Raw genomic sequence first — 25,313 nt, 5'->3', positions numbered from 1 at the left:
GTGGCCTGACCCTGAAGGAGGAAACCTTTTGGCTTTCCATATAAAAATGAGTATATTTATATATATACACACACACAGAATGAGCTTTTTTTTCTCCTTGTTCTTTTTTTTAAATTGCTGACCAGCAGAAAAATGTGAAACCATTTCCCTGCAGTTGTTTTGGAAAAGCTTTGTGCTGGTGTGGTTGTGGGGTTTGGGTTTTGTTTTCAGATGAGATCCAGAATATCTTTTTCTTCTTCTTTTTTTTTTTTTAAAAAAGGCTTTACTCCCTCAAGAAAAAAAAAAAAAGATTTACAAACAAAATAACAGCCTGTATCAGCTCTCCAGAAGAGAGATGGTATGACAATATTAATCCAAACATCACGCTATTTAATTCCCCAATAAAACATTGGAAAAAAAAGGAGCCAACAGTATCTGCACTAACACTTTGCTACATATAAAATCTCCAGCTAATATGAAGCTTATGGTACCAACCTCTAAAACAGTTAAGATATATACACATAGTTTTTTTTTGAGGGGGGGGTATATTAACAAACAGAATATTACAAAATATTAAAGAAGGCAACTCTTCTGTCATTTGTTTCGGGGTGTTGTGTGGATTTTTGTTCCTGTTTCTCTTCACTTGAAGTTGGCGTAGTCTGAGAAGGCGTCGATGTATTCCTGCACCACCTTGTAGCAGAATTCGTACTGTTCCTGTGGGATTTGGGGAGAGGACAGTGTTAAGAGCAGGAAAATCCACACCTGAAACATCCTTTGATGTTCTGTGGCAAGCTGGGACCAGCTGGATTCCCACCCGTGAGGTCCCACCACCTCTGTGACCTCAAGCCCACCCTCCTTGCTGGGGTACCAACAGCAGAACAAACTTTCTGCTTCCTCTCTGAAGTCCTATTTTGACCCCCAAAGAGTTTTTTTCCTACATCCCTGGTGATCCTTGCAAACCTTTCTTGCAAGACCTCATGCAGCCCTGCCTGCTCCAACCCTCCCTGTGGGCCCAAGCCTGTGCCACAGCCACTCCAGGACAGTTTTCCAGTTCCTGGAGCCCATAAATATGGGAGCTGTGGCTGAGGATGTCTCTGAGGAGGCTCCTACAGCTTCTGTCAGTGCTCAAAAGGTGCTTGATGCCTTCAGCACCTCTTCCAGATGCTTTAACAAGAGGAAGGGGAGATACTTCTTGGCCCATTTCCGTAGAATCATGGAGTCTTAGGATGATTTGGGTCAGAAGGGACCTTAAAGCCCATCCAGTGCCACCCCTGCCATGGGCAGGGACACCTCCCACCAGGCCTAGGTTGCTCCAAGCCCTGTCCAACCTGGCCTTGGACAATTCCAGGGATGGGGAAACCATCCTTGAGCAAGAAAAAGCCTTGCACTAAAGATATTTCTACTCAACACTGAGCCCCCAGCCCGTCCTTGCCGAGGTTTTGATGTGGTGGGAGGGACTTACCAGTGTCTGCACCATGTGTGGCCTCTGTAGTCTTAAACTCTTCACTGTCTGAAAGACGTCCAGGATCGCCTCTGCCTTCACCCTCTCCAGGACAGTGCTCAGTGCACAGAAGGTGCCCGTTCTTCCTGCTCCAGCACTGGGAAAGAGAAACCAGAGAGTGGAGGAAAATGCCTGGCCTTGACCCTATTGGCTTTTCTCAGGAGCCAATCCTTAGGGGAAGCACCAGAGAACTGCTGGAGCCAAGAGTCAAGAGCCAGGAGTCCTCCAGCCAAGTGGAGGAGCCAAGAGTCTTGCCCCAACCTCTCCCAGTTTATGCAGGACATGCTTTGGGGCTCTGACCATCTCCCAAGCTCCTGGTGCTTTTGGAGGGGTGTCCAACCTGCTCCAGCCAGGCTTTACCTGCAGTGCACAGTGATGGGGTGGTTGCCAGACTGCTGCTGCTGCTTCTGCACCGCTGCAATGATGTTGATCATCCCCTTCCCATCCCCAGGGATCCCAACTTCTGGCCAGCCGTGGAAATGGAACTGCCGGATCTGCCGGCTCTTGTTTTCCTGGTGGAAGAGCACAGCTCCAGGTCAGGTGGTTGGTGGGCCATCTGTGCCAAGGAACCCACCAGCTCTGGGCTTTGGGAAAACCATCCATGTAGGAAAGCTGCTTGTGGAGGGGTGGCATTCCCGTGGCATGGAGCAGGGTGTGGAGAAAGGGGAGCAGCAGGGAGGCTGCATGGTGGGCACAGGGATAAGGTGGAGGAGGGTGAGGGCTGCTGGGTGGCTGCAGGGCAGAGGGGCTGGGTGAGAAACAAGTAGCAGGACAGGAACTCCCATGGGTGGGAGGCAGAGACACAATCCCTTTGGGATGGGGAGATGATGGAGCAGAAGAACACCAGCAAGGGTTCATGGCAGTCAAACCAGGAGCACCAGAGGTTTAGGGGACAAGCCAGAATCTTACCCTGGTGTTTGTCACCAGCAGGTCCCGCACTGTGTAGCTCTCACACTCCTCCTCTTTTTTCAGCTCCACAGTGATGTCTCCATAGGACACAGAGCCATCAGATGGCCAGTACTGGGCACACTTTTCCTGAGGAAGCACCGGGGAGGAGACAGGGTTGAGGATCACATGTTTTTCTCATGGGCTTGGATAGAGGTGCCTTCTGGGGCCGGAAGAGGCCCAAACCCAGGCTGGATCTCATGGGCTTCACAGAATCCCAGAATCACAGACTGGTTTGGGTTGGAAGGGACCCTAAAGATCCCCTCATTCCAACCCCCTGCCATTTCTTTGCTGGTGTTTAACGCAGCTGTTCCTGGGAGCTTACCTGCCCTCTCTCCTCCAGCTCCGTTAGCATCACTATGGAGCAGGATTTCCACTCCCAGATCATCCTCCAGAAGTCCTCTATCGTGTGCTGCAGCGGCCCTTGGCTGGCGATGTAGGAATCCTTCTGGCGATAACCCTGAAATTCGGGAACAGGGTTAGTGATGAACTGGGAGCAGTGGCAAGAACAGTCTCGGGGATGGTTGGGTTACCAAGCTCAGTTCAGTTTTGGGAGGGTCATGCCTCCTACACATGCCCTGCTCTGCCCATTCAGGGAAGAATGGTCTGGGTTTCCAGCACACCGAAGCAATATTGCAAACTCTGAGTGCTGGAGCAGAGCCGTGCCTAAGCTCCAAGTACTTCAGGTATGACTTTTCCTGGGGATTTTTAGAAGAAGGAAGCAAAACTAAATGGAACTAGAGAATCTTTAAGGTCCCTTCCAACCCAAACCATGCTGTCATCTATAAAAACCAGCAGGAAGTCTGGGTGACTCTGGCTCTTCCACAACCACAAAGTGTTTCTGTTTCCAAACCCCTCCAATGTTTGCCCCTCTGTGCCCTCACAGGGACTAAAGCCAGACTGTGACTAAAGATGCTTCGTCATTTGGAGTCTGTCATTTAAGCAAAGTTCAGCAGAGGCAGGAAATTGAATCCTCAGCCAAAATTGCTTACGTGCCATTGGAAGCTTTCTGATCTGGATGCACAACAAGGCAGCTGCTCCTGCAGCCAGAGCCACCCGCAGGGACCCAGCAAAGGAGATTGCAGGGAGCAATTAATTGGGGGTGGTAGAACTGGGAATAAACTGGTTTTAGTGGATCAACCCATGGCAGTGATGGCCTTTTGGGAGAAAAATCCCCCCTGCCATTAAGAGATGAAAGTAGAAACAGGGCTGAAAAAGAGGAAAAGAGCAGGGTCTGTCACTTGGCCAGCACTGCATGAGATAAATACTCATCTGCCTCCCTGGAGTCTACAGGAGAAAAGGATGTGAGGAAAGCACTTAACCTCTCTGCCTCACCTCCTCCCATCTCCCAGACAGGTATAATGGGATTGACCTGGTTTTCCTCAAGGGTTTTGGGATCGTGTATTGCTCCATTATCTAATCTAGTGGATGATTTCTGACCAAATGACCAGTGTTGCATCATTTCCATGGATACACTTCTCCATCAGCAGAGCCCAGAGGTGGAGAGGTGAGCCCAAGACTTGGAGGCTCTGCTCAGCTTCCAGCTCTCCTCTCCCACCAGTTGTGGGAGCTGGAAATACTGAGGGGTTTGTTGGAGAATGAAACCAGCACCATCCAGTGACACAAAAGCAAAGTCAAGTGGAAGGAGCCTTATGAAACCCAGAGAAAGGGTGTTTGGGACAAATCTTTGCCCCAGGAAGCAGTGTGAGGTAAAGTTTCAGTTGGGAGATGATGGGAAGAAGAGTAAAGAAGACTCACATCAATGAAGGAAGCGTTCACGTAGTCCGTGTTCTCCTCACCCCTCTTCACTGGAATGATTACTCGGTTGAACTCATCTGAAATAGAACAAGATGACCTGAGACTTAGGGAACACCTTCACAGCACGAGTCCTGGCAAACCATGCACGGCCCCTAGCTGGGTCACCAAATTCTAAGTGGGAGCCAGAGATAAGGGAAGGGGAGCCCTGTTCTTACAGCACCTGAGTGGGAAAGGACAGTCGGCTCCACTCTGCCATGCCCTGGTTTGGGGAAGGAGAAGGGAATGCTGAGCACTCCAGGAGAAGGACCTGCTCAGCACTGGGACTCCCTCTCGAGGCAGAAAGCCTTGGCAGCAGAAACCAGCTGTCAGGGTCACACAGAGCTGGCTGCCCATCTGTCCAGACAAATCTTGAGTATCTCCAAGGATGGAGACTCCACAACCTCCCTGGGCAACCTGTGCCAGTGCTTGGTCACTCTCACTGTCAAAATGTATTCCCTGACATTCAGAGGGACCCTCCTGTGACTTGGTGTGTGCCCATTGTCCCCTGTCCTGTCCCTGGGTGCCACTGGGAAGAGCCTGGCTCTGTCCCCTCTGCTCCCTCCCTGCAGGTGTTGATAGACATGATGAAACCCCCAGAGCCTTCTCTTCTCCAGGCTGAGCAGTCCCAGGTCCCTCAGCCTTTCCTCAGAGCAGAGATGCTCCAGGTGTGCCCCCACCAGTGCTGGGCAGAGGGGCAGGATCCCCTCCCTGACCTACTGGCACTGCTTTGTCTCTCACAGCTCAGGACACCACTGTCCTTTGTCACAAGGGCTCGCTGCTGGCTCAGGGTCAGGCTGATGTCCACCAGGACCCCCAAGTCCTTTCCTGCCAAGCCCCTTCCCAGCTGGGTGCCCCCAGCACAAACTGGTGCCTGGGGTTATCCCTCCCTGGGGGCAGGACTTCCCACTTTTCCTTGATGAACATCATGAGGTCCCTTTTGGTCCATTTTTCCAGCCTGATTCCTGTCCCCACACCCACCAGACACACAGACCAACAAGCCTTACATGGAATTATCTGAAGGACCCTGTTCTTCTTCATGTTTGCTGGCAAGTTGCCCGTTCTCATCTTGTCATTCTGGATTTTGATTGAAGTGAGTTTCTGCAGGGTAAGGAGCACAGCAGAGACAGGTTTAGAGCCACCCAGAGCCAGGCAAACACATGCTGGTCCCCGTGGCCCAGCATCACCCCACCAGGACAGCAGACACGCTCACCTTGAACTCCTCTTCCAGCCCATTGCTGCTGGTCCCTGGCACTTTGTTGTAGATCTTCTGGAGGTGGATCTCTAAGGAGGTCACCTCCAGCTCTGTGTCTCCGTAGAGATAGTGCTCCAGAAGTGCTTGGTATATAAACACATACTGCATCTGAAAGGGTTGCAGGGAGAAGCCATTGGTGCCTGTTCCATGCCCACCATCCTGGTGCCCATGCTGGATGCAAACCCACTGCCCCCCTGGACCCCCTGTGCTTGTTGGGCACCTGGTACCCCTCTGAGACTCCAGAAAGGTCAGTGACAACCTTCCTGCCACTAAATGGGGACTGGGGACTGGGACCTTATTTGCTGCACCAGGAGCAGCTGATGTGACACAGAATGTTTTCCAAGTGTGGAGAAAAGGAGGCTCAAGGGGGACCTTCTGGCTCTCTTCAACTCCCTGTCAGGAGGAAGGAGCCAGGGTGAGTTGGGCTCTGCTCCAGGGAACAGGAGGAGAGGGAATGGCCTCAAGTTGTGCCAGGGGAGGGTCAGGTTGGATATTAAGGAAAATTTCTTCATGGAAAAGGTTGTCCAGCCCTGGCACAGCTGCCCAGGGCAGTGGTGAGAGTCTCCATCCCTGGAGGGATTTAAAAGCAATGTGGATGTAGCATATGGGGACATGGGTTAGTGGTGGCCTTGGCAGTGCTGGGGCAATGGTTGGACTGGATTATGTTAAGGATCTTTCCAACCTAAATGATTTTATGATCCTATGAAGGGAATCAAAAAGAAGAGGACCCAGTGAAGGTCTCATCTGATGCAGCTCCCACCCAAATTGATGCTCTGCCCTCACCCAGGCTGTGACCACATAAGGGAAATCTGACCCCAGAGCAGAGCCCAGAAGGGGTGGCAGCACCACACTTACATCTGTCTGTACCATCTGGCAGCGCTGAGCCCGGATCCGGCTCACGAAGCCGTAAACATCCACCTTCCTCTCCGCATGCATCATGTCCAGCATGGCATCGATGACGATGAAAGTGCCCGTGCGACCCACCCCGGCGCTGCAACGGGAGGGACAACGGTCAGGGCAGCAGCACTGGGCAGCCAGGAGTGAGCCAGACACTTCCCAGCCCAAAGATTAACATCTCTTTGGGAGATGAGAGAGGTCCTGGTCCTCCCTCTACTCTGGGGTTTGCAGCACCTCCAGTGACTGCCATGACTCACAGGCTGGGATTGCTGTGGGTGTTCAGCTGGAGAAGAGAAGGTTCCAGGGAGACCTGAGAGCCCCTTCCAGTGCCTAAAGGGGCTCCAGGAGAGCTGGAGGAGGACTTTAGACAAGGGCCTGGACTGGCAGGACAAGGGGGAATGGCTTCAAACTGACAGAGGGCAGGATAAGATTGGATATTAGGAAGAAATTCTTAGCTTTGAGGGTGGTGAAGCTGTGGCTGCCCCATCCCTGGAAGTGTCCAAGGCCAGGCTGGATGGGGCTTGGAGCAACTTGGGCTGGTGGAAGGTGTCCCTGTCCATGGCAGGAGGTGGCACTGGGTGGTCTCCAAGGTCCAGAGTCCCAGTAGGTTGCCTGTTCCTACCAGCTGCCTGATGTTTTGTCCAGTCAACCTTCACCGCTTGAAGGTGAGCCCATGGGGAAGCCTTTTGTCTGTGCTGGGAACTTCTCCATTAAGAAGTATGAGGCCAGCAGACACTATGGAAAGCCCTTGTGCCAGCTGCCTCCCAAGAAAGAATGAAAGACTTGGGAGGTTGTAAGTGTGACCATCTCTGCCTTTAGCCGTGAGGTTTCCCCATATCGAAAGATGGAAGCATCTGTGAAACCACTCCACATGAGGCCTAACACCATGGTCCTTGTTCCAGGCATGCTGTCAGCTGAGTACAGCCTTCTCCCAGTCTGGGATGCTGCACCCAGTGCAGCAGAGAGCCAAGGGAGATGCCACCAGTGCCCACAGTGGCGCCCAGCTCAGCTCACTTGGCATCCAGTTGACCCAAATGACCCCTCAAGATGAATTGTAACACCATCACATCATTGATTACGAGAAGTTCCTTCCATTCACTTGCATTTTTTGGAAGGTTCCCATGTGGAACATCCCCGTTTAACAGAGGAAACTTAGATAATGACGTTAAAAATGCCCTGACTGAAAAAAAAATTGCTTTTAAATAGGAGATGCTTTCCAGGTGACCAAGGACAGGCAGAGGTCAGCTGTGAGCAGGACTCACCTGCAGTGCACGACTATAGCTCCTGCATATTGGGGATTGCATGTCTTCACCTTCTTCAGGAATTTCAGCATCCCAATGGGGGTGAAGGGGACGCCAAAGTCGGGCCAGCTGGTGAAGTGGAACTGAGTCACCAGGCGCTGGGGCTTCTTGTTCGTGACGTCACCGACCTGGAGGGGAAACGGGAATCCAGCTTAAGGGTGAACCCTCAGGTTTCCTTTCTTCCCCCCAAGTCAAGGGCAGACAGGGAGTGAAAGCCCTGAGATGGAGCTGTCTGGCTTAAGAAGCAGCATCCACAGCTGAAAGGGCACAGATCCAGGCTCTGGGACTGATTAGTCTCTGAAAACATGACATTTTAATCACCCAACACCACATCCCACATCCAAGGGGAGCAAGATGCCAGCCTGGCCCTGGCTGTGGCTCCAACCTGGCAGCAGCTGCCATATTTCATTCCCAATAAGCTCAAACAGAAGCTGTTGTTCCATCCTTTCCCACTCCTTTGCCGACAGGATCCTTGTATTTAAGGCAGAGGAGGAAACCACCCATGTCCAGTCCACTGGAGTGAAGGATGAGGCTCAGGAGAATCACACTCAGGCTCTGGACAGGCTTTCAGGCACCAGCTCTTCCTTGCCTGCCTCTGAGAGCAGCAGGAAAACAAAGAGAGCGACTCAACACCCCGGGTCTCCTTGGAGGACAAGGAAATGTGGTGACAGATGGGAAAGCAATCAAACCCAATGCATACAGCATTGGATTTTGCCTTGGCTCATGGGATAAATCTGATTATTTGCAGGCATTAAGTGTCTGTGGGTGAGAGCAGGAACCAACACTTGTATTACAGGATGGATTTCAGCCTTGGCATCCATCAACTTCCCTGCTCTCAGTACCAGCCACACTGGGAATGGGCTCCCAAGTGTTTAAGAGGAATAAATTCTTAATACTCTGGTTAAAAATATATGCTGGGCATCATTTCATCCCAACTCTAATCTCACAGCACCTTGGAGAATAATGGCAGCACCTTTGGGATGCCCAGTGTGGAGAGGGGAGGGGAGGGATGGGATGGGAGATGAGCCCTGGCACCTGCTGGATGCAGAACTTCCGCACGGTGTAATCCACCAGGACGGTCACGTCCTCCACGGACACTCGGATGTTCCCGTATGTCCAGCAGCCCTGATCCGGCCAGTACTGAGCACACTTACACTGTGGGGAGAGGAAAGAGGTGCAGGTGAGCTCTGGACCCTCACAAGCCTGGGAATGGCTGCAGGACATGTCCCTGGGCAGGAGATGTGCTGGACTCAGCCCCAGCTGGGTCAGATCCCAGCACATGAATCCCTCTGGCACTCACCTCTTTCCTCTCTTTCAGGTTGGTCACCATGACAATTGTCGCTGTGTTTTGCTCCCAAATCATCCTCCAAAAATCGTTCACTGTTTCTTCCTTTGGTCCTAAGGGGAAGGCAAAACGAAATGTTGTCTTTGGGATCAACTCCTCAAGATGTGGGACCAAACCCCACTGTGTGAGGTCACACATTGTGGATGATCCATCACATTTTTTGCCAGTAGATGCCAGCACAGGAGGTGCTTTGGTGTCTGGGCATGTCTGACCCAAGGAATAATCCCATCACACAATAGCTGGGATTTCTGGATAAGTTTTATGTGCAGGAATTCCACTTATAGCCCAAGAAGGGGAAATTAGACAAACAGAACATGGAAACAACTCGCTCAAGGTCACACAGAGGAATTGTGGCCGCCTCAAGAGTCCGCAGAAGTCCTACCCTGGGATCTTGGGCTTTAACCATGGGATCCCATTTCAGTGTGGCACAGGGACAGTTCCCTGCTGCCTGCCAGACATGGAGCTAACTCAGCATGGACTCCCTTGCCAAGCCTGAGGCTTAGGGCGAGCCAAGGGAGCAGCAGAGCCAAAGCTTAAACCTGAGCCTGGAAGTGCTGACAGATCTGATCCAGCCTTCCCTCTCCAGCAAGAGCCAGGGAAACTGGCAGTGATGCCCTGACCCACTGGCAAGCCAAGAGTGGAAATAAAAACTCTCCCATGGGCAGGTAACACCCTGCTGCTGACATGAACCCCTCTGTAAGTGGGAATCTTGGCTCTAGGAATGTGTTTGGACTTCTGAAGACCACAGAGATATTTCACTCTGCCCCATCCCTGGTAGTGTTCAAGGCCAGCCTTGGAGCAACTTGGTTCAGAGGAAGTTGTCCTGCCCATGGCAGAGGGGTGGAATGAGATGGTCTTTAAGACCCCTTCCAACAAACCATTCCATGATTCTGTGATTTGGGGAATTGAATCAAGGAGTTCTCAGGCAGTATTTCCAGAGGTCACACCACCTGCACCATGGGCTGGGGTAGAAGGCCAAGGCTCAGGGCTCAGGGTACGCTTTGATACCATCCAGCAATGGGTACAGCACAGGTAGAACTTCTCTTCCTCTCCCAGCACTGGTTTTTGACTGGAAAAACCATTTTCAAAACCAGCTGTGGAACCAGCCAAGCCTCCTTTGGACCAGGAGAGCTCCTCAAGACACTGTGCTGTGGTTAGAGTGGCACAGCTTCAGTGAGCAGAGGGATCCCAGCCCAGCTGCCACTCCACAGAGCGATGGGAATAACCAAGAATTTACCTTGTGCAGCAATGAACTTGTTTTTCTCTTGGTACCCCTGCAGAGCAAAGGAGAAAAAATGAAGAGAAATTAATATTTGTCTAACAAGAGAATCATGAAATGCATCTACATGAGTAACAAACAGCCAGCACCTGCTCTGCTACTTCATCCCCTGGGCAGAGAAGGGGCTGCAGCCTTTGTGAGGAGAAACAGCACCAACAGCAGGGCAGAAATAATGAAAATCCCTGTGCAATGGGCTGTTTTCCCAAGGAACACTACCCACACTCACATAATGCAGGAATTACTCCACTTGTTGGCACAAAGCACTAATGAAGTGGTACCTGACAGCCCTTTTGCTGGGATCAGCCTCTGCATCCAGAGCATCACATGAAAATCAGCATTAATGTTTGGGAGAAGAGGCTGTTGAGCTCCTGGAGGTTGGTTTTGTGTATTTTATTTATTGGGGAGGAAAGAAAAAGACTCTTTTGAGTCTTGCTTTGCTTCATGTGCCCCCCTCTCTCACATGACCCTTCCAACTGATTTGAGCCATGCGTTGATAATCACACAGGACCCAACTCCCTCCAGGAGCAGAGCAGGGCAATGTTGCTTCCCTTTTAGCTGGATTCCTTGATTTCTTTTTCATCCCCTTCCCACATCCAGCCCTGCAAGCTGGGAAGTACCACTGATTAACAGGCCACACTGTTCAGGGATTTCAAAGCCATGTGAATGTGGCACTTGGGGACGTGGTCAGTGGTGGCCTTGGCAGTGCTGGGGAAATGGCTGGATGTGATGATCTTAGAGGGCTTTTCCAGCCTAAAACATTCTATGATTCATCAGCTGCCAATAAGACATCCCCAGCTTCTGCAGGAGTGGTTCCCAAATCCTTTCCAAACCAGCCAGCTGGGCTTTGCTCCTGGATGGACCAGGCGCAGCCAGTGGGGAGCTCCTGTCCCAAATCCCAAAACTCACATTAATGAAGGAGGCGTTGATGTAGTCGGAATCAGGAACCCCTTCAACAGGAGTCAGGTGAACCCTGGAATGATCATCTGGAGGAAAATTAAAGCTCAGCATTAAAACAACCCACTCCATGCAGCTGGTACCTGGTGTGGTGAGTAAGCCACGTGTTGCAGAGGAGCAGAGCAAAACCACCCTTATGCCCCTAAATTCTTCTTCCTCAAGGCCAGAGAGGTGCTAGACCTTGCCTAAAGGAAGTTCTTCCTCTGCAGGGCACATTTGAGGACACCCTGAGCCAGCCCACTGCCCAAAGCCACGAGGCAGGAGCTGTCCCTTTGGGCATTTCCCATCTGTTTCCCTCTCCATGGAGCTTCTCCTCCCAGGTATCTAAAGCTAAAGCAGACACAGCCACCCACCTGGGAGGTGAACTGGCCTCAACCGTGCCCTTGCCCACCCAAAAACGAGGAATGGGGAGTCCTGGCAGGAGCACTGGATGTATTTCTCCCCCATCCAACCAGCTCTGATACCTACAGGGCAAAATGTTCACATATCTGTTCTTCTCCTTGTTCTCCTCCTTGGAAGCAGCTTCACACGTGGCCTGTATGGGACACGCTGGGAGAGCCTGAAATGGCAGAAAAACAGGGTTTTCCATGATGTTCTCATAGCACAGCAGGACCCACAATGTGCTGGAACATGCCATATCCAAGCATCCTGTCCCTCTGGATACATCCCAACCACCCACACCCCTTACCTCTGCTCCAGCACCAGCTTCTCCTCCCCACCGAGCTCAAAGTGACCATTTCAACAGCTGGGCTGGACCAGAGAAATCAAACCCCTTTGGAAACGAGACATCTGGACCCATGAACACGAGGTGGCAGCAAAGCCTCCAGCTCCAAACCCACATCGAAGAGCTCATTTCTGCCAGCGGCGACTCCTGCTGAGATTTCCTCATTAACAGTGCTGCTAATTGTGACCTGATTAAGCTCCCATTGCCTGAGTCCACCCAGTGATGGGAAGGAACACCCATACAGAGGGTTATTCTTCATCCAGCAGCAACCAGGGACCTTTGGTTGAGGGGTGCAGGGGTGACAGGTGACACTGTCCCAGGGTTTCACCCTCCAGCACAGGAGGTGCTTCCCCAGCGCTGTTATTCCACACCCTCTTTGAAGAGCAAAGAGGAGAGAACATTCTGGAGGCTTTCACCATCCCTTCCTCCAGCTGAGAGCAGGCAACGGAAATCTTCAGGGCAATCAGGTATTTATAAATCAAAAAATCTCCCTCTCTGGGCACTCATTGCACCTATTTAGTTTCATCAAAGCACGGCCAGGAAGGGGATCAAGTTGTACAGCAGCTGGACATAATCCAGTGGCTTTTTATTTGACCTTCTCATCCTCATAGTGCCATATCATGGACCTGGGTCTGGAGCAGCAGGAAGGGCTGAGGGAGCTGGGGGGGCTCAGCTTGGAGAAAAGGAGGCTCAGGGGGGACCTTCTGGCTTTCTGCAATCCCTGCCAGGAGGGAGGAGCCAGGGGGTGTCGGGCTCTGCTCCAGGGAACAGGGACAGGAGGAGAGGGAAGAGCCTTAAGTTGTGCCAGGGGAAGGTCAGGTTGGATACTGGGGAAATTTCTTCACCAAAAGGGTGGTCCAGCTCTGGAGTAGGTTGCTGTTCAGGGTAGTGGTGGAGCCCCCACCTCTGAAGGGATTTCAAAGCCAGGTGGATGACTTGGGGACATTGGTCAGTGGTGGCCGTGGTAGTGCTGGGAAATGGTTGGATTTGATGATCACAGAGTGCTTGTTTTCCAACCTAAATGACTTCTATTTTACTCTATTCTATTCTATTTGTGCCAAGTTGAAACAGGTTTATCAGCACAAGAAGCTGCAGAGCTCAGAAACCTCAAGAAGAGGTTGGAACCATCTCTGAGAGGCGCTCTGGGATTGTGGGATAAACACAATACCTGAATTACTACTCGCAGCTGAAGGCCAAGCTTTGTCCTATACCCTGTCATCACTCTGTTTCAGGGTTAACAGCCCATTGGAATGAGATGGGGTCATTCCTGTTTCTCTGTCAGAGCTCTTGTTTTGGCTGTTTGTGGATTTAAGCCCTGAGGACTGGGAGGAGTGAGGTAGAGTCGGGAGGAAAGCAGCAGGCAGGTAAGCTCTGGAGGACCCCAAGACATCCAGGACCATTTCAGAACCCAGACAAAGGTAACCTGTAGTGTTGGCTGCTAGAAAACCTCTGCTTTCTGTAGTAAACATGAGAGGGAGCGGTTTGTTCACTCTCACTGCAGATTCATGGACAGAATTGGTCCTTCCACCTCACAGGGTTGGAAGGGACCCACAAGGACCATCCAGTCCAACTTCTGACTCTGCACAGACACCCCAACAATCCCACCCTGTCCCTGAGAGAATTGTCAAAACACCCCGGGAGCTCTGGCAGCCTTGGGGCTGTGCCTACTGCCCTGGGGAGCCTGGTCAGTGCCCACCACCCTCTGGGGGAAGAGCTTTACCCTGAGATCCCACCTGAGCCTGCCCTGGCACAGCTCCAGCCCTCCCCTGGGTGCTGTCTCTGCTCACAGATAGAAGAGCTACTTAGAATTACAGAATGGTTTGGGCTGGAAGGGGTCCATCTCACTCCACCCCCTGCCATGGGCAGGGACACCTTCCACTATCCCAGGCTGCTCCAACCTGGCTTTGAACACAAACCCCTGAGGACCAGGATAACCATCCACATGCTAATCCCGAATCCTGTGGGACTGAAGGGCAAGAAGCAAAGGCACTCACGTTGAACTCCTCTCGAAAGAGCTTGTTGTCGTCTGCCATGCGGCGGTTGATCTCCTCCTCCAGCTTGTCCACGGGCAGCGGGGGGTACTTGCGGTTGGTGCTGGGGGAGCGGGCGAGCAGGGGCATACTCTGAGGCTCTACAATGACACCACGAGTCAGGGGGGCCCTCCCAGCTGCCCCCCGTGCCCAGAACTCATCACCCACACCCAGGTGGGCACAGTGACCCCACACACCTTGGCCCGTCCGCTTTTAGGGCTGCCTCGTGCCCTCCCTACCCCATGTTTTCATAGAACCACAGCATGGTTTGGGTTAGGAGGGACCTTAAAGATCATCTCATTCCAACCCTGGGCCATGGGCAGGGACACCTCCCACTAAGCCCAGGTTGCTCCAAGCCCTGTCCAACCTGGCCTTGGACACTCCCAGGCCTTTTGCTCTTCCCATGTACAGGGCACACAGTCTGACAACCCCCTGCAGCTCTAGGCCGGGGCAGAGTGGCTGGAAAGTTGTTTGGAGGAAAAAGACCTGTGGGTGCTGGTTCACAGTGGCTGAAAATGAGCCCAGGGGCGCCCAGGTGGGCAAAAAGGCCAATAGCACCTGGGCTGTGCCAGCCACTGGTGTGTCACACCCCAGGGCAGTGCCTGTACCTGAGCTGGCACTGCTGGGGTACCTCCAGTGCTGGGGGCAGTTCTGGGACCTTCAGACAGGAGACACTGAGGGGCTGGAGCATGTGCAGGGCAGGGAATGGAGCTGGGAAGGGGCTGGAGCAGCAGGAGCAGCTGAGGGAGCTGGGGGAGCCCAGCCTGGAGAAAAGGAAGCTCAGGGGGGACCTTCTGGCTCTGCAATCCCTGCCAGGAGAGGGGGGCGGGGAGGGTCGGGCTGTGCTCAGGGAACAGGGACAGGAGGAGAGGGAACAGCCTCAGGCTGGGCCAGGGGAGGGTCAGGTTGGATATTGGGGAAATTTCTTCCTGGAAGGGGTGGTCAGGCATTGGAATAGGCTGGCCAGGACAGGGGTGGAGTCCCCATCCCTGGAGGAATTTCAAAGCTGTGTGGATATGGCACTTGGGGACATGGGTTAGTGGTGACCTTGGCAGTGCTGGGTTAAGGGTTGCACTGGATGATCTCAGAGGGCTTTTCCAAGCTAAATGATCCTGTGATCCCATGAACATCCTGGGATAGAGCTTCACACACTCCCAGAGGCAGGACAGGGCAATGAGGACCAAGCCATCGGTGCTGGGGGATGGAGACCACCTCCCTTTGAATATGAACTTCCCCCTCTCTCACATGGAAAGTCTGGCACCACCACAGTGACACAATTCCCAGGAGGACACAGCAAAGGCAGCTGCTGCTTGTGTTCCTCAGCAAAGCCAGGAAAGGCCACGGGAGGGTTACACCAACACAGCTGAGGGTTTATGAAGTTCACACCTCGGTTTACAGTGATGTAAAAGGAGCAGTGAAGGTCTTAGCAGCCAACAGGAAAAAAAAGGTGCTGAAATTCAATTAGTGCTTCTCAGGTGTTTGGTTGATGTGAAAGGAGTTCAGAAAAGCATCTGAACTGAATATAAGAGGAGGTGGATCCTCCTCAGCTCTTACTTTGGTGCTTCCATGTGAATGGAGATGCCCAACTTCAGACCCTCAGTGGGCAGCTCTGGCTCAAAGCTCAGAGGCAGATGAATTTCGACATTACAGTACGTCTGCACAAGGCTTTAAAATTGCATTTGTGCATCTTTAAGAGGTACAAAAACAGTTTTTAATGTAAAAACTGTGCATTTCCTGCTTACTCCTGGAAATGTTAATTTGGTGTCTACAGTTAGTGTGAAAATCCGAGTTTTAATCAGACATCATCCTAATTTGAAAGGGTAGAAGGATGTTTAATTATTCTCCAAAGATGTGTTGTTTCAAAAAAGCTTCTTATTTGAGTCAAAGAGATCCAGTGAAAACTCAAGAGAACTGTGAGTAGTTCAGTGTTGGAAACAATCACTCATTTTAACATCAACCACGTGAGGGCAAACGTTGTGTCGCTGGAATGAAAGTTGGGAAATAAATCTCTGTCCTATGAAAATTTGCCAAAATCATGGAAAACACCAAAAAATCAGACCAAGAAATAAAGGAAAATGCAAATGAAAAAATACTTGCTTACAAAAAATATGAAGGGGGAGGACAAAGTCCCCCAGGTCTCCAAATGTTGTTGCTACAGTGGGTAGGGGATTCTGGAGCAGCAGGAGTGGGTGAGGGAGCTGGGGGGGCTCAGCCTGGAGAAAAGGAGGCTCAGGGGGGGACCTTCTGGCTCTGCAATCCCTGCCAGGAGGTGGGAGCCAGGGGGGTTTGGGCTCTGCTCCAGGGAACAGGGACAGGAGGAGAGGGAAAAGTCTCAGGCTGGGCCAGGGGAGGGTCAGGTTGGATATTAAGGCTGGTGAAAGGACTCGAGCACAAGTGCTATGGAGGAAAGGCTGAAGGACCTGGGGTTGTTTAGCCTGGAGAAGAGGAGGCTCAGGGGAGACCTTATCACTCTCTACAACTCCCTGACAGGATGTTGTAGCCAGGTGGGGGTTGGTCTCTTCTCTCAGGCAACCAACAGTAGGACAACAGGACACGGGCTTAAGCTCTGCCAGGAGAGGTTTAGGTTGGATATCAGGAAGAAGTTCTTCACAGGGAGAATAATCAGGCATTGGAATGGCCTGCCCAGGAAGGGAGTGGATTCCCCATCCCTGGAGGATTTTAAGGTGAGATTGGCTGTGGCACTGAGTGCCATGATCTGGTAAAGGGACTGGAGTTGACCAAGGGCTGGACTTGATGACCTTGAATGTCTCTTCCAATCCAACTGATTCCATGATTCTATGAAAATTCCTTCATGGAAAGGGTTGTCCAGCCCTGGCACAGCTGCCCAGGGCAGTGGTGGATCCCATCCCTGAGGGATTTCAAAGTCGTGTGGATGTGGCACTTGGGGACATGGGTCAGTGGTGGCCTTGGCAGTGCTGGGGGATGGTTGGAGTCGAGGTTCTGAGTGGTCCTGCCCAACCTAAATGATTTAATGGTTCTATGAACAAAGTTGATCCCTCTGTGAGATGCATTTTTGCTCCCCAACATGGGCCTCACCTGTGTCGTCTGTTCGGCCGTTGGACAACCGAAAGGAGTTGGAGTGGCTCCCTGCTTGCTTGTATTTCTTGAACCTTCCAGAGAGAAGAGAGGGAAAACATTATTCAAAGCCCCGGACACCTCCTGGAGGAGGGATGCAGCCATGGAGAGTGTCCCACACCTTCTCATGGCTTCATGAACGAGCTGGTGGGTCCAAGAGCTACAGAACTTCTAAAATCCTGCCTATGGGCAAAACTTTTCCCTGGGCACATCTGGAACAGCTGCAGGAGCCCAGAGCAAAGTGAAAACCAGGGAGAGCAGCTTTAAGACTGTTCCTTACGAGGACACCCCAAGGAGTTCCTGCTCCCCAGGCTGATCCACCCTGTAGCAAAGCACAGAAAGCCCAGGCTGATCCACTCTGCAGCAAAGCCCTTCTCCATGGGCTTTTAACTTGGAGCAGCTGCTTACTCTGCCTCTGCCTGGAAATGGGAGTTTTGCTGAATCATTGGGCAGGCAGCAGCGAACAGAAACCCTTTTCTTGAGGGCTGCAAGCCAGGTGGGAAGGACTCAAACTCTGCTGCTGAACTCCTGAGGCAAAACCCCCCTCAGCTTCACTGCTGTGAGGGCAGGCCCAAAGCCAGGAGATGAAGGGAAGTTTTCCACTGCTGAGGAAATAATTTTTTCTTTTAGACTTATTTAATCACCAAGTTAAAATGTTTGCTGGAGGTGAATAAACACCCTCTTCTAGCTGAGCAGACATGCTCCCAGGAGCTGGGAATGCTGCATTTTGAGCAGGCCAGATGCTTGGATTTTTAAAAATGGACCTAAGAAGGCTTTTTTTTTATGCTGTAATTCCAACTACAGCATCTCCAAACACTCCTCATAAGCTCCAGTCATGCACCACCTCGCAGTGGAAGATGCACAGACACAACCTGCAGGTTTGGTACCCAGGGCAGAGCTTGGCTCTGGATCCTGTTTGATATCAAGATGTGAATCAAGGAATAATACACACAAAGAACTTTCTGGCTCAAATGCTGTGTTCAGCCTCCTTGGATTACTCAACCATCACCCTTTGCCTCACAAGGAAACATTACCTGCTTTTACCTGACAGGACTTTGAATGTACCCTAAATATGACATTTTGAGTAGCAGAACAAGAATTCCCCACACGAGGAGCAGCTTTATGGAAAAAGGAATAAGCATCATTCCCTAGATAACCCCAAAACCCATTTTCGTTCATTGTCCTCACAGGTTTCTTTTCAAAGCACCAGCTGTGTCAACCTTTAGCTTGGGGAACAGCACAAAAGGCTCATTCCTGTTCATTCAGGAATTATTTCTGTCAGAAAAGGGGGATTCAGCATTAAAGCAGCTCTTACCTCAACATGTACAGCACAATAATAATAAATACTATGACTAGAAGGGAAGACAGGGCCACCATCACAGCTATAATTGGAGTCTCATCTGCAAGAGGAAATAAAGGTGTGGTTATGGACATTGAAAAACACCCAGAGCCATCATTTGTCAGGGCTGAGCACAGTTTGTGCTTGAAAAATAATTATGATGATGATATTTATAATACAAATAATAATAAATAGTATTAAGTGACATTACATTTCTCTAGGCTGAGAGTAAAGACAGAAACAGGACCTGAGTGAGCACTCTCAGGTCAGATTAAAACCTGTAACCACCACCCAAGGCACCTCAATTTTCTCCAAGAGTTGGTCACTGTGGAATTGTGACCTTGCAGATGAAAACAGTGATTGAGAAAGTTGGGACTGGGGTATTTTGGGGTTTCTTTTGCACAATTTAATGTGCACATGGTGGACCAGCAGCCACTGGTAGAAGTTTGCTCTGGCACCTGGGAATCCACAAAGTTTCCTGCCTGAGACTTAAGGATGCACAGAAGGTCTTAACAGGTTCATGAGGAACTTTGTATTAAAATAGGTGAAGGTGTGGCCTTGTAAGACCCCACAGATCCTGCATTTGGAACACCACCATGATTTTGCTTCCAGTTCCTTGTCAAACAGGACAAGAGGGCAGTGGGACCTGGGATCTGAAACCCTTCAGGCTGAGGTTTGCTCTAGACCAGGTTACCCCATCCCTGGAAGTGTCCAAGGCCATGCTGGACAGGGCTTGGAGCACCCTGGGCTGGTGGGAGGTGTCCCTGCCCATGGCAGGGGTGGGACTGGGTGGGCTTTAAGATCCCTTCCAAGCCAAACCATTCCATGATTCTATGATCACAGAATAATCTGGGTTGGAAGGGACCTCAAAAAAACCATCTAGTCCAACCTCCTACTCCTTCCTTCCTGGGAACAATGAATTTAGAGAGCAGGGGATGTCAGACACCCCCTTGTGCTCTGCACTGTGAGGCCACCAGGTGTGGTTCAGTTTGGCTGCTGTGCAGAAGCTCCTCAAGAGGAGGCTCCACACAATTCCCCTGCACACACCCACTTAGAGCAGCCACAGCTGGAACGTTCCCATCCTTCAGGACCCACAACAGACTTCTTTCTTTTAAATAATCCATTTGTAACTTGTGCTGGAGGTCAGTGGAACAGCAGAGCAAATCACCCAGATGGATCAGAAGCCAAGCGGTGCCAACCAGAGAGGAGAAGGGCCCTGAAGGGTGTTTTTTTCAGATAAATGTGGATGCCAGTGATGCCAGCTGGGGTTGTTTTCCTTTTCCATGAGCTCCCTCAACCTGCATTGGCCACTGCTCCATGTCTACAACACCTCAGCCCCCTGAGGCTGCAGGGCATGACCTCCCTTTCCACCTTCTGTGCATCCATTTCCCTGCCAGGACAGATTCCTGCTCCACGTTTCTCAGCCATTTCAGAGTTTCTTAGGTGGGATTTATTTTGTCCATCTCTGAGGGGAACTCTGGTTGTATTTCTGCATTTTGTCCCTCTGTGCTGTGAGGTCTGAGAATGTTCTTCCCACTAAAAGATTTGATTTTCCTGTAATGATTTGAAGGCAAGGGCCTGGTGTGGCAAATAAAATTAAGTTATCCTGGGTTTGCATGTTTTTGTCCTTTCCATCCAGTGTCACAGTGCCATGGCATCTCCCCCAGCCCAGCAGCAAAAAGCCAAGGAATTTACCAGGAATTCTGCCTCCTGCACACTCCATAGGTGCTTGAGCCTTGGCATTCCCCACCTTGAAGCTTTACAGGAAGGCAAAGCAACCATGAAGGGTCTTGGCCCAACCACAGCCAGCCCAGACCTCGTCCCTAACAAGCTTTTTGTCGAGACTTCCGACCATAACCATCCTCTCCATGGTGGCTGCAGGAGCAGAAGGAGAGCTGCCTTCCCAAATCCTGTGCTGTTACACCCTCTCTATGCACCATTGGATGATTCTTCCTGCCTTGGCTGGAGTTAAGCCCAGCCTAACCGGTGCTAAGCCGGGCTGGGGCTGTGGTGGTTGGCAGGAGATGTGATTTATGGGCAGTCTGGAGGGTTGGAGGGGTTTTTTGCAGCCGTTCTTTCGACACATCTGGTGGGAAGAGTTGGAGCTTTCCCACCGCGGCCACCAACGGCCGGAGAGCTGCCAGGCCCACCCAGCACAGCCCAGCCCAGGCAGGAAACAACCTGGAGGGTCCCCAGCTGCTCCCTCCTGCCCCAGCCAGCCCTGGGGAGCAGTGCCAACCCTCCCACAGCTCCTGTCCTGCTCCAGCCTCAGCCCTGAGGGTTTCACATTGGCATTTCTCTTGGAAAAGGGACAAGGACTCAACCCTCTGCTTCCACAGACCTGCAGTGCTGGAGCACCCACTGTGGTTCAGAGCCTGGAAGGCATCACGGTGCTTAAGGAAAGATCTTAAGGGGCTGGAACGGGGCCAGAGAAGAGCAAAGAGGCTGGAGAAGGGATTGGAGCACAAGTGCTGTGGGGAGAGGCTGAGGGAGCTGGGGGTGTTTAGCCTGGAGAAGAGGAGGCTCAGAGGTGACCTCAGCACTGTCTGGAACTCCCTGAAGGGAAGTTCTGGCCAGCTGGGGGTTGGTCTCTTCTCCCAGGCACTCAGCAATAGGACAAGGGGGCACGATGGGCTCAAGCTCTGCCAGAGGAAATTGAAGCTGGAGAGCAGAAACACGAGTAATTGCAAATATTCTGGTAGAAATGCCAGTTCTCAGAGCTCAGAGATGGAAAAACGTCCCTAAGTGCTGCTCTGGTACAAGAAATGGGTTTGTGCTCCTGCTTGCCAACAGAATGAAGGAGAATAATAATGATTCCCATCATCTGCAGAAGGGGTTTGGATCAAACAGGGTAAGTCACAGTCAATAATGACAATTCAGAAGCAAAAAAAACCAAAAGCAAATTTCCTGAATGGCTTTTAAGGCTTTGGTCATCCAACTCCAGGGATGTGATGACATTTTCAGGGCATTCAGCAGGAACAATTTGTGTCTAACAGGACATGTACAAATTGGAATGGGATTGTTTATCTCTAAAAAGAAAAGCCCAGAAGAAATTAGGATATTAGTGTGTCACCAGCTCTTCTAAGGAGCTCAAGGGACTTTGTAAAAGAACATTTGGAAGGCCTAAGGAGAGCTCTCTAATAGCAGAACAATTCTGGAAATGTTGTTACTGACTAAAGAGCAATGAAATATAAAATTCTTACCTCTTCTGTCAGAGTTACCTGCAGAAAAAGAAAACAGGAGTCTCTTAGCAACAAAGAAATAAGACATTTTAATAAGTCAGGAAGGATCAAAGACCAAGACAGGAACAAATTTAGTAACTCTCATCATCTGCTTGTAAATCTTTCCTTTAAAACACCAGCTGGGTGTTAAAATGAAGTTCTGAGTAAGGAAAAAGGAACAAATCCCAAGTTTTTATCAGCAGAGCAGGGAGTTGAAACTGAGCTTTAACATCCATAAACAAAATTCCTGCTCTTAATCGATACCATGGACTGTTTAAGCCCATGGCCAGCAAGTCACTGGTGTAATTCATTAGCACTTAAACATTAAGAGGTAACACTTGTTCATAATTTTAAGAGAGTGGCTGAGCCAAGAGCTCAATTAAGAGCAGCTGGGCTGAGGGATGGGGGTGAGGAGCTTCCACGGAAAGCCTCTACCTGCTGGGATGTCTCATCCAGAGGACACCAGAACAAACCCTTGCCAGGGGCTGCTGCTCTCCTGGGCCTCTGATCTGCACATGAGGAGCTGCAGCAAAGGGTAGAGGACAATCCTGGGGGGTTTGGAGGAGCAGGAACTGCCTGTGCAGCGTGTGGTTTATGTGTCATCTTCTGTCCCAGTCCCTCTCTTGAGCACCACTTAATTCTTCCATGACTAATACCCACATTCCTTGTAAGACTAATGGCAAAGGGCAGCCCTAAAACTCATTTTGCTCCTTGACAAATTACTTGGAATAAAGAAAGAATCAGGTTTGGTCTTTCTGACCAAACTGACCACAAGTGAGAAGCCACTTCTGGCCTTGATGGCTCAGTGGCCAATGTGTCATGGCACACAGCAAGGGAGTTCAGCAAAACCAGCAACCCAAGCCACAAAAAATGGAGTAAAGACACAAAAAAGATAAATTTAGTCCCCCACTAGCAAACATTGTATTACAAAATCCAGATTATTAGCAGTACTGGAGGCTTTTGCCTCCATCTCTCCACTTGAAGGCTACATTTATTCTGAACTTGCCCCAAGTGTGTATCTAAGGCTATGTGGACCCCTTTGCTCTGCAAAGAAGGGTTTGTGTTTGGAAGGAAGCTGGATGAGCTCAGGGGTGGCAGAACACCGGGCAAGCTGGGTTTTGAACATCCTTCAGCCACATCCCTTCCTGTGTCAGCAGCAAAGACAACTTCACTGCAGCTTCACGGGCTGTGAAATCTTCCCAAAGATTCCCAGAGGAAGAGGAAACACATCTCACTGAGGTTCTGAGATTCCCAACATCCCTTGAGGTGTCTGTTCTTAAGGAATGTACATCTGACAGCTCCCCGCATTAACTCCACCAGTATCTTCTTTCAGTTTTTTCTACCACACCACCAAGTTACCAATCCCGTTTTTCCACTAAATCCCACACTGCCAAGGCTTTTCCTACAGGGTCTGGCAGGCACTGCCATCTTACTGGTGCAGCTCAGAGGCTGCAGTATCAAACCTGGCTCTCAAAGGCAGCAATGAGCAAACCAGGGCTGAAGAGTCACAGCTGAGCAAAGAGTTCTGGTCACCTCAGCCTCTTTTTGCCTGATTTTTTGCTCTTAACCTACACTGAGCAGCCAAACTACATTCTATGGGGCCACTTTTCTGATGTGCCAAGAGGGAAATGAGAGCAGGATGGCAACAGACACAACTCTTGCACACCTAGACCTTTTCAAGATTACAGTAGGCCAAATAATGGGGAAAAATAATAATGTGAGGATATAATCACAGAACAGTTTGAGCTGGAAGCAAAGATCATCTACTGCAAGCCCCCTGCCACAGGCAGGGAATTCTTTCTCAAGATGATCTTGGCCCAAACCTTTGGTGGGATAAATCTCTTCTGTTCTGGGCAGTTCAGGAAATTACATTATTTTGTATCACCACTGAATTTGCCCCAAAGTGCTTTCTCGCTCTGTTTTGTCCAGCAAAACAAAAGAGCAAAGACTCAAACCCAGAGGGAGGGTGGGCTGGAGAAGAAGCAGACGTGAAGGGGACTGCCTACCGTTGTGGGAAGCAGAAGAGGTCTCTTGTGTTGTCATCACCATACTGAAATTCCTCTCCGTCGTCTCCGCTTCCGTGCTGGGGAGGGCAGTGTGTGGAGCAGAGGGAGCCACGCTGGGGAGCAGGGAGGTGGCTGGAGGCACAGGCACGGTTGTCCCCAGGGTGGAGGAGGTGTTGAGGCTGCCAGTGGTGGCATTGGGGAAGGTCCTGGCTGCTGTGGTTGGGAGTGGCTTTGAGGCCATGGTAGAAACAGTCCCTGGAGTGCTCACGTTGAGCCTCTTTGAGCTCGTCGTAGTCCCATCCTCAGGACTTGCTGTAGGAGCTTTGGTGGGGCTCCTGGGGGAGGTGGGCACCGTTGTGGGTGGCCCTGAGAGAAGAAAAGCACAAGGGAATCTCCATGAGATTCTTTTCTGAGATGCTGGAGGGTTTAGATGATGAAGATTCTTGTGAATGGAGCAACAAGGCTGGAGAAGGGTCTGGAGCACAAGTGCTGTGGGGAGAGGCTGAGGGAGCTGGGGGTGTTTAGCCTGGAGAAGAGGAGGCTCAGAGGTGACCTCAGCACTGTCTGGAACTGCCTGAAGGGAAGTTCTGGCCAGCTGGGGGTTGGTCTCTTCTCCCAGGCACTCAGCAAGAGGACAAGGGGGCACGATGGGCTCAAGCTCTGCCAGGGGAAATTGAAGTTGGAGAGCAGAAAAAACTTCTTTGCAGAGAGAGTGCTCAGGCATTGGAATGGGCTGCCCAGAGAGGGGGTGGATTCCCCATCCCTGGAGGTTTTTCAACTGAGCTTGGCCGTGGCACTGAGTGTCATGATCTGGTAAAGGGACTGGAGTTGGACCAAGGGTTGGACTTGAAGATCTTGGAGGTCTTTTCCAACCCAATCCATTCTATGATTCTATAGGGATAAAACAACTCACAAACCCCGAGTGCTGGACAGGGAATGCCCTGCACAGCACATGCAAACATTATAAAAAGCAGGTAACCTGAACAAACATCATGACATCAAGAAGGCACAAACATGAGAGCCCCTGGGGGTGAGGATCAACATTTGCCAGAGGTAAAACCTGTGGATCCCATTCAGGAGCACCTGCAACCCATCACCCTCTTCCCAACACTTCATATTGCAATTGTGTGGAGGGCAGGAGGGGTAAGACACTGAGCTCATGAGCTCTTACTCCTCTGATCATAAAGATGGGATAAAAAGGGGGAGACAGGAGCATAATTTACCTGTTGTGACGTTGTTAGCACCTGCACTTAGGAGGCCACTTCCAAGCAGAAGGAGAAAGAACCACAAACCCATGTTGACCTGGGGGAGAAAGGAGAGAACAGTTACTTAAACCCTCAGGAAACATCATCCCAAAATAATTCACTCTGGAGATGCTGCTGTGCATCTTGTAGAGCTGGAAGGGAGGAGTGAACATGTGGCTGGAGGCTCTGCAGGATGTGGGTGGGAAGGTTTTGTGGGTATGTTGAGATGTACCCCAGGGGAGAGATCCCAGTCTGGTGGAGCAGCAAAGGTGACCAGGCATGAAGCAGGGAATGGAAGAACTGTGGGAGAGCAAGAGAGAAACAAGCTGAGCATTAAAGGTTTTAAAGGAAATAAATTGTTCATATAATGGCCTGCAAATGGCTGTACTTTGAGCAAAATCAA

The 25,313-nt window shown here is 50.9% G+C and overlaps 1 protein-coding gene across 4 annotated transcripts in view; it reads right to left on the bottom strand.

Annotated features, from left to right (window-relative positions):
• Positions 1–352: 352 nt before the first annotated feature.
• PTPRA (protein tyrosine phosphatase receptor type A) overlaps positions 353–25,313 on the bottom strand; it is a 131,152-nt gene continuing 106,191 nt past the window's right edge. For all 4 annotated transcript variants that reach the window (XM_071557060.1, XM_071557061.1, XM_071557062.1 and 1 more), the window contains 21 exons: positions 24,890–24,968; positions 23,667–24,032; positions 21,643–21,660; positions 18,416–18,500; positions 17,062–17,135; positions 13,969–14,105; positions 11,719–11,809; positions 11,203–11,279; positions 10,255–10,291; positions 8,973–9,070; positions 8,708–8,827; positions 7,634–7,800; positions 6,330–6,465; positions 5,433–5,582; positions 5,227–5,320; positions 4,184–4,260; positions 2,751–2,885; positions 2,390–2,515; positions 1,841–1,992; positions 1,442–1,577; positions 353–693 (listed from right to left, as the gene is read on the bottom strand). In XM_071557060.1, the coding sequence (XP_071413161.1) occupies positions 619–693; positions 1,442–1,577; positions 1,841–1,992; positions 2,390–2,515; positions 2,751–2,885; positions 4,184–4,260; positions 5,227–5,320; positions 5,433–5,582; positions 6,330–6,465; positions 7,634–7,800; positions 8,708–8,827; positions 8,973–9,070; positions 10,255–10,291; positions 11,203–11,279; positions 11,719–11,809; positions 13,969–14,105; positions 17,062–17,135; positions 18,416–18,500; positions 21,643–21,660; positions 23,667–24,032; positions 24,890–24,968 (2,430 nt within the window). In that variant the 3' untranslated portion in view covers positions 353–618. The remainder of the gene's footprint in view (positions 694–1,441; positions 1,578–1,840; positions 1,993–2,389; positions 2,516–2,750; positions 2,886–4,183; positions 4,261–5,226; positions 5,321–5,432; positions 5,583–6,329; positions 6,466–7,633; positions 7,801–8,707; positions 8,828–8,972; positions 9,071–10,254; positions 10,292–11,202; positions 11,280–11,718; positions 11,810–13,968; positions 14,106–17,061; positions 17,136–18,415; positions 18,501–21,642; positions 21,661–23,666; positions 24,033–24,889; positions 24,969–25,313) is intronic.

Source organism: Pithys albifrons, chromosome 5, assembly GCF_047495875.1.
Source record: "Pithys albifrons albifrons isolate INPA30051 chromosome 5, PitAlb_v1, whole genome shotgun sequence".
Lineage (NCBI taxonomy): Eukaryota > Metazoa > Chordata > Aves > Passeriformes > Thamnophilidae > Pithys > Pithys albifrons.
Note: the sequence above shows the minus strand (reverse complement) of the source record. Positions and strands in the feature narration are given on the sequence as shown.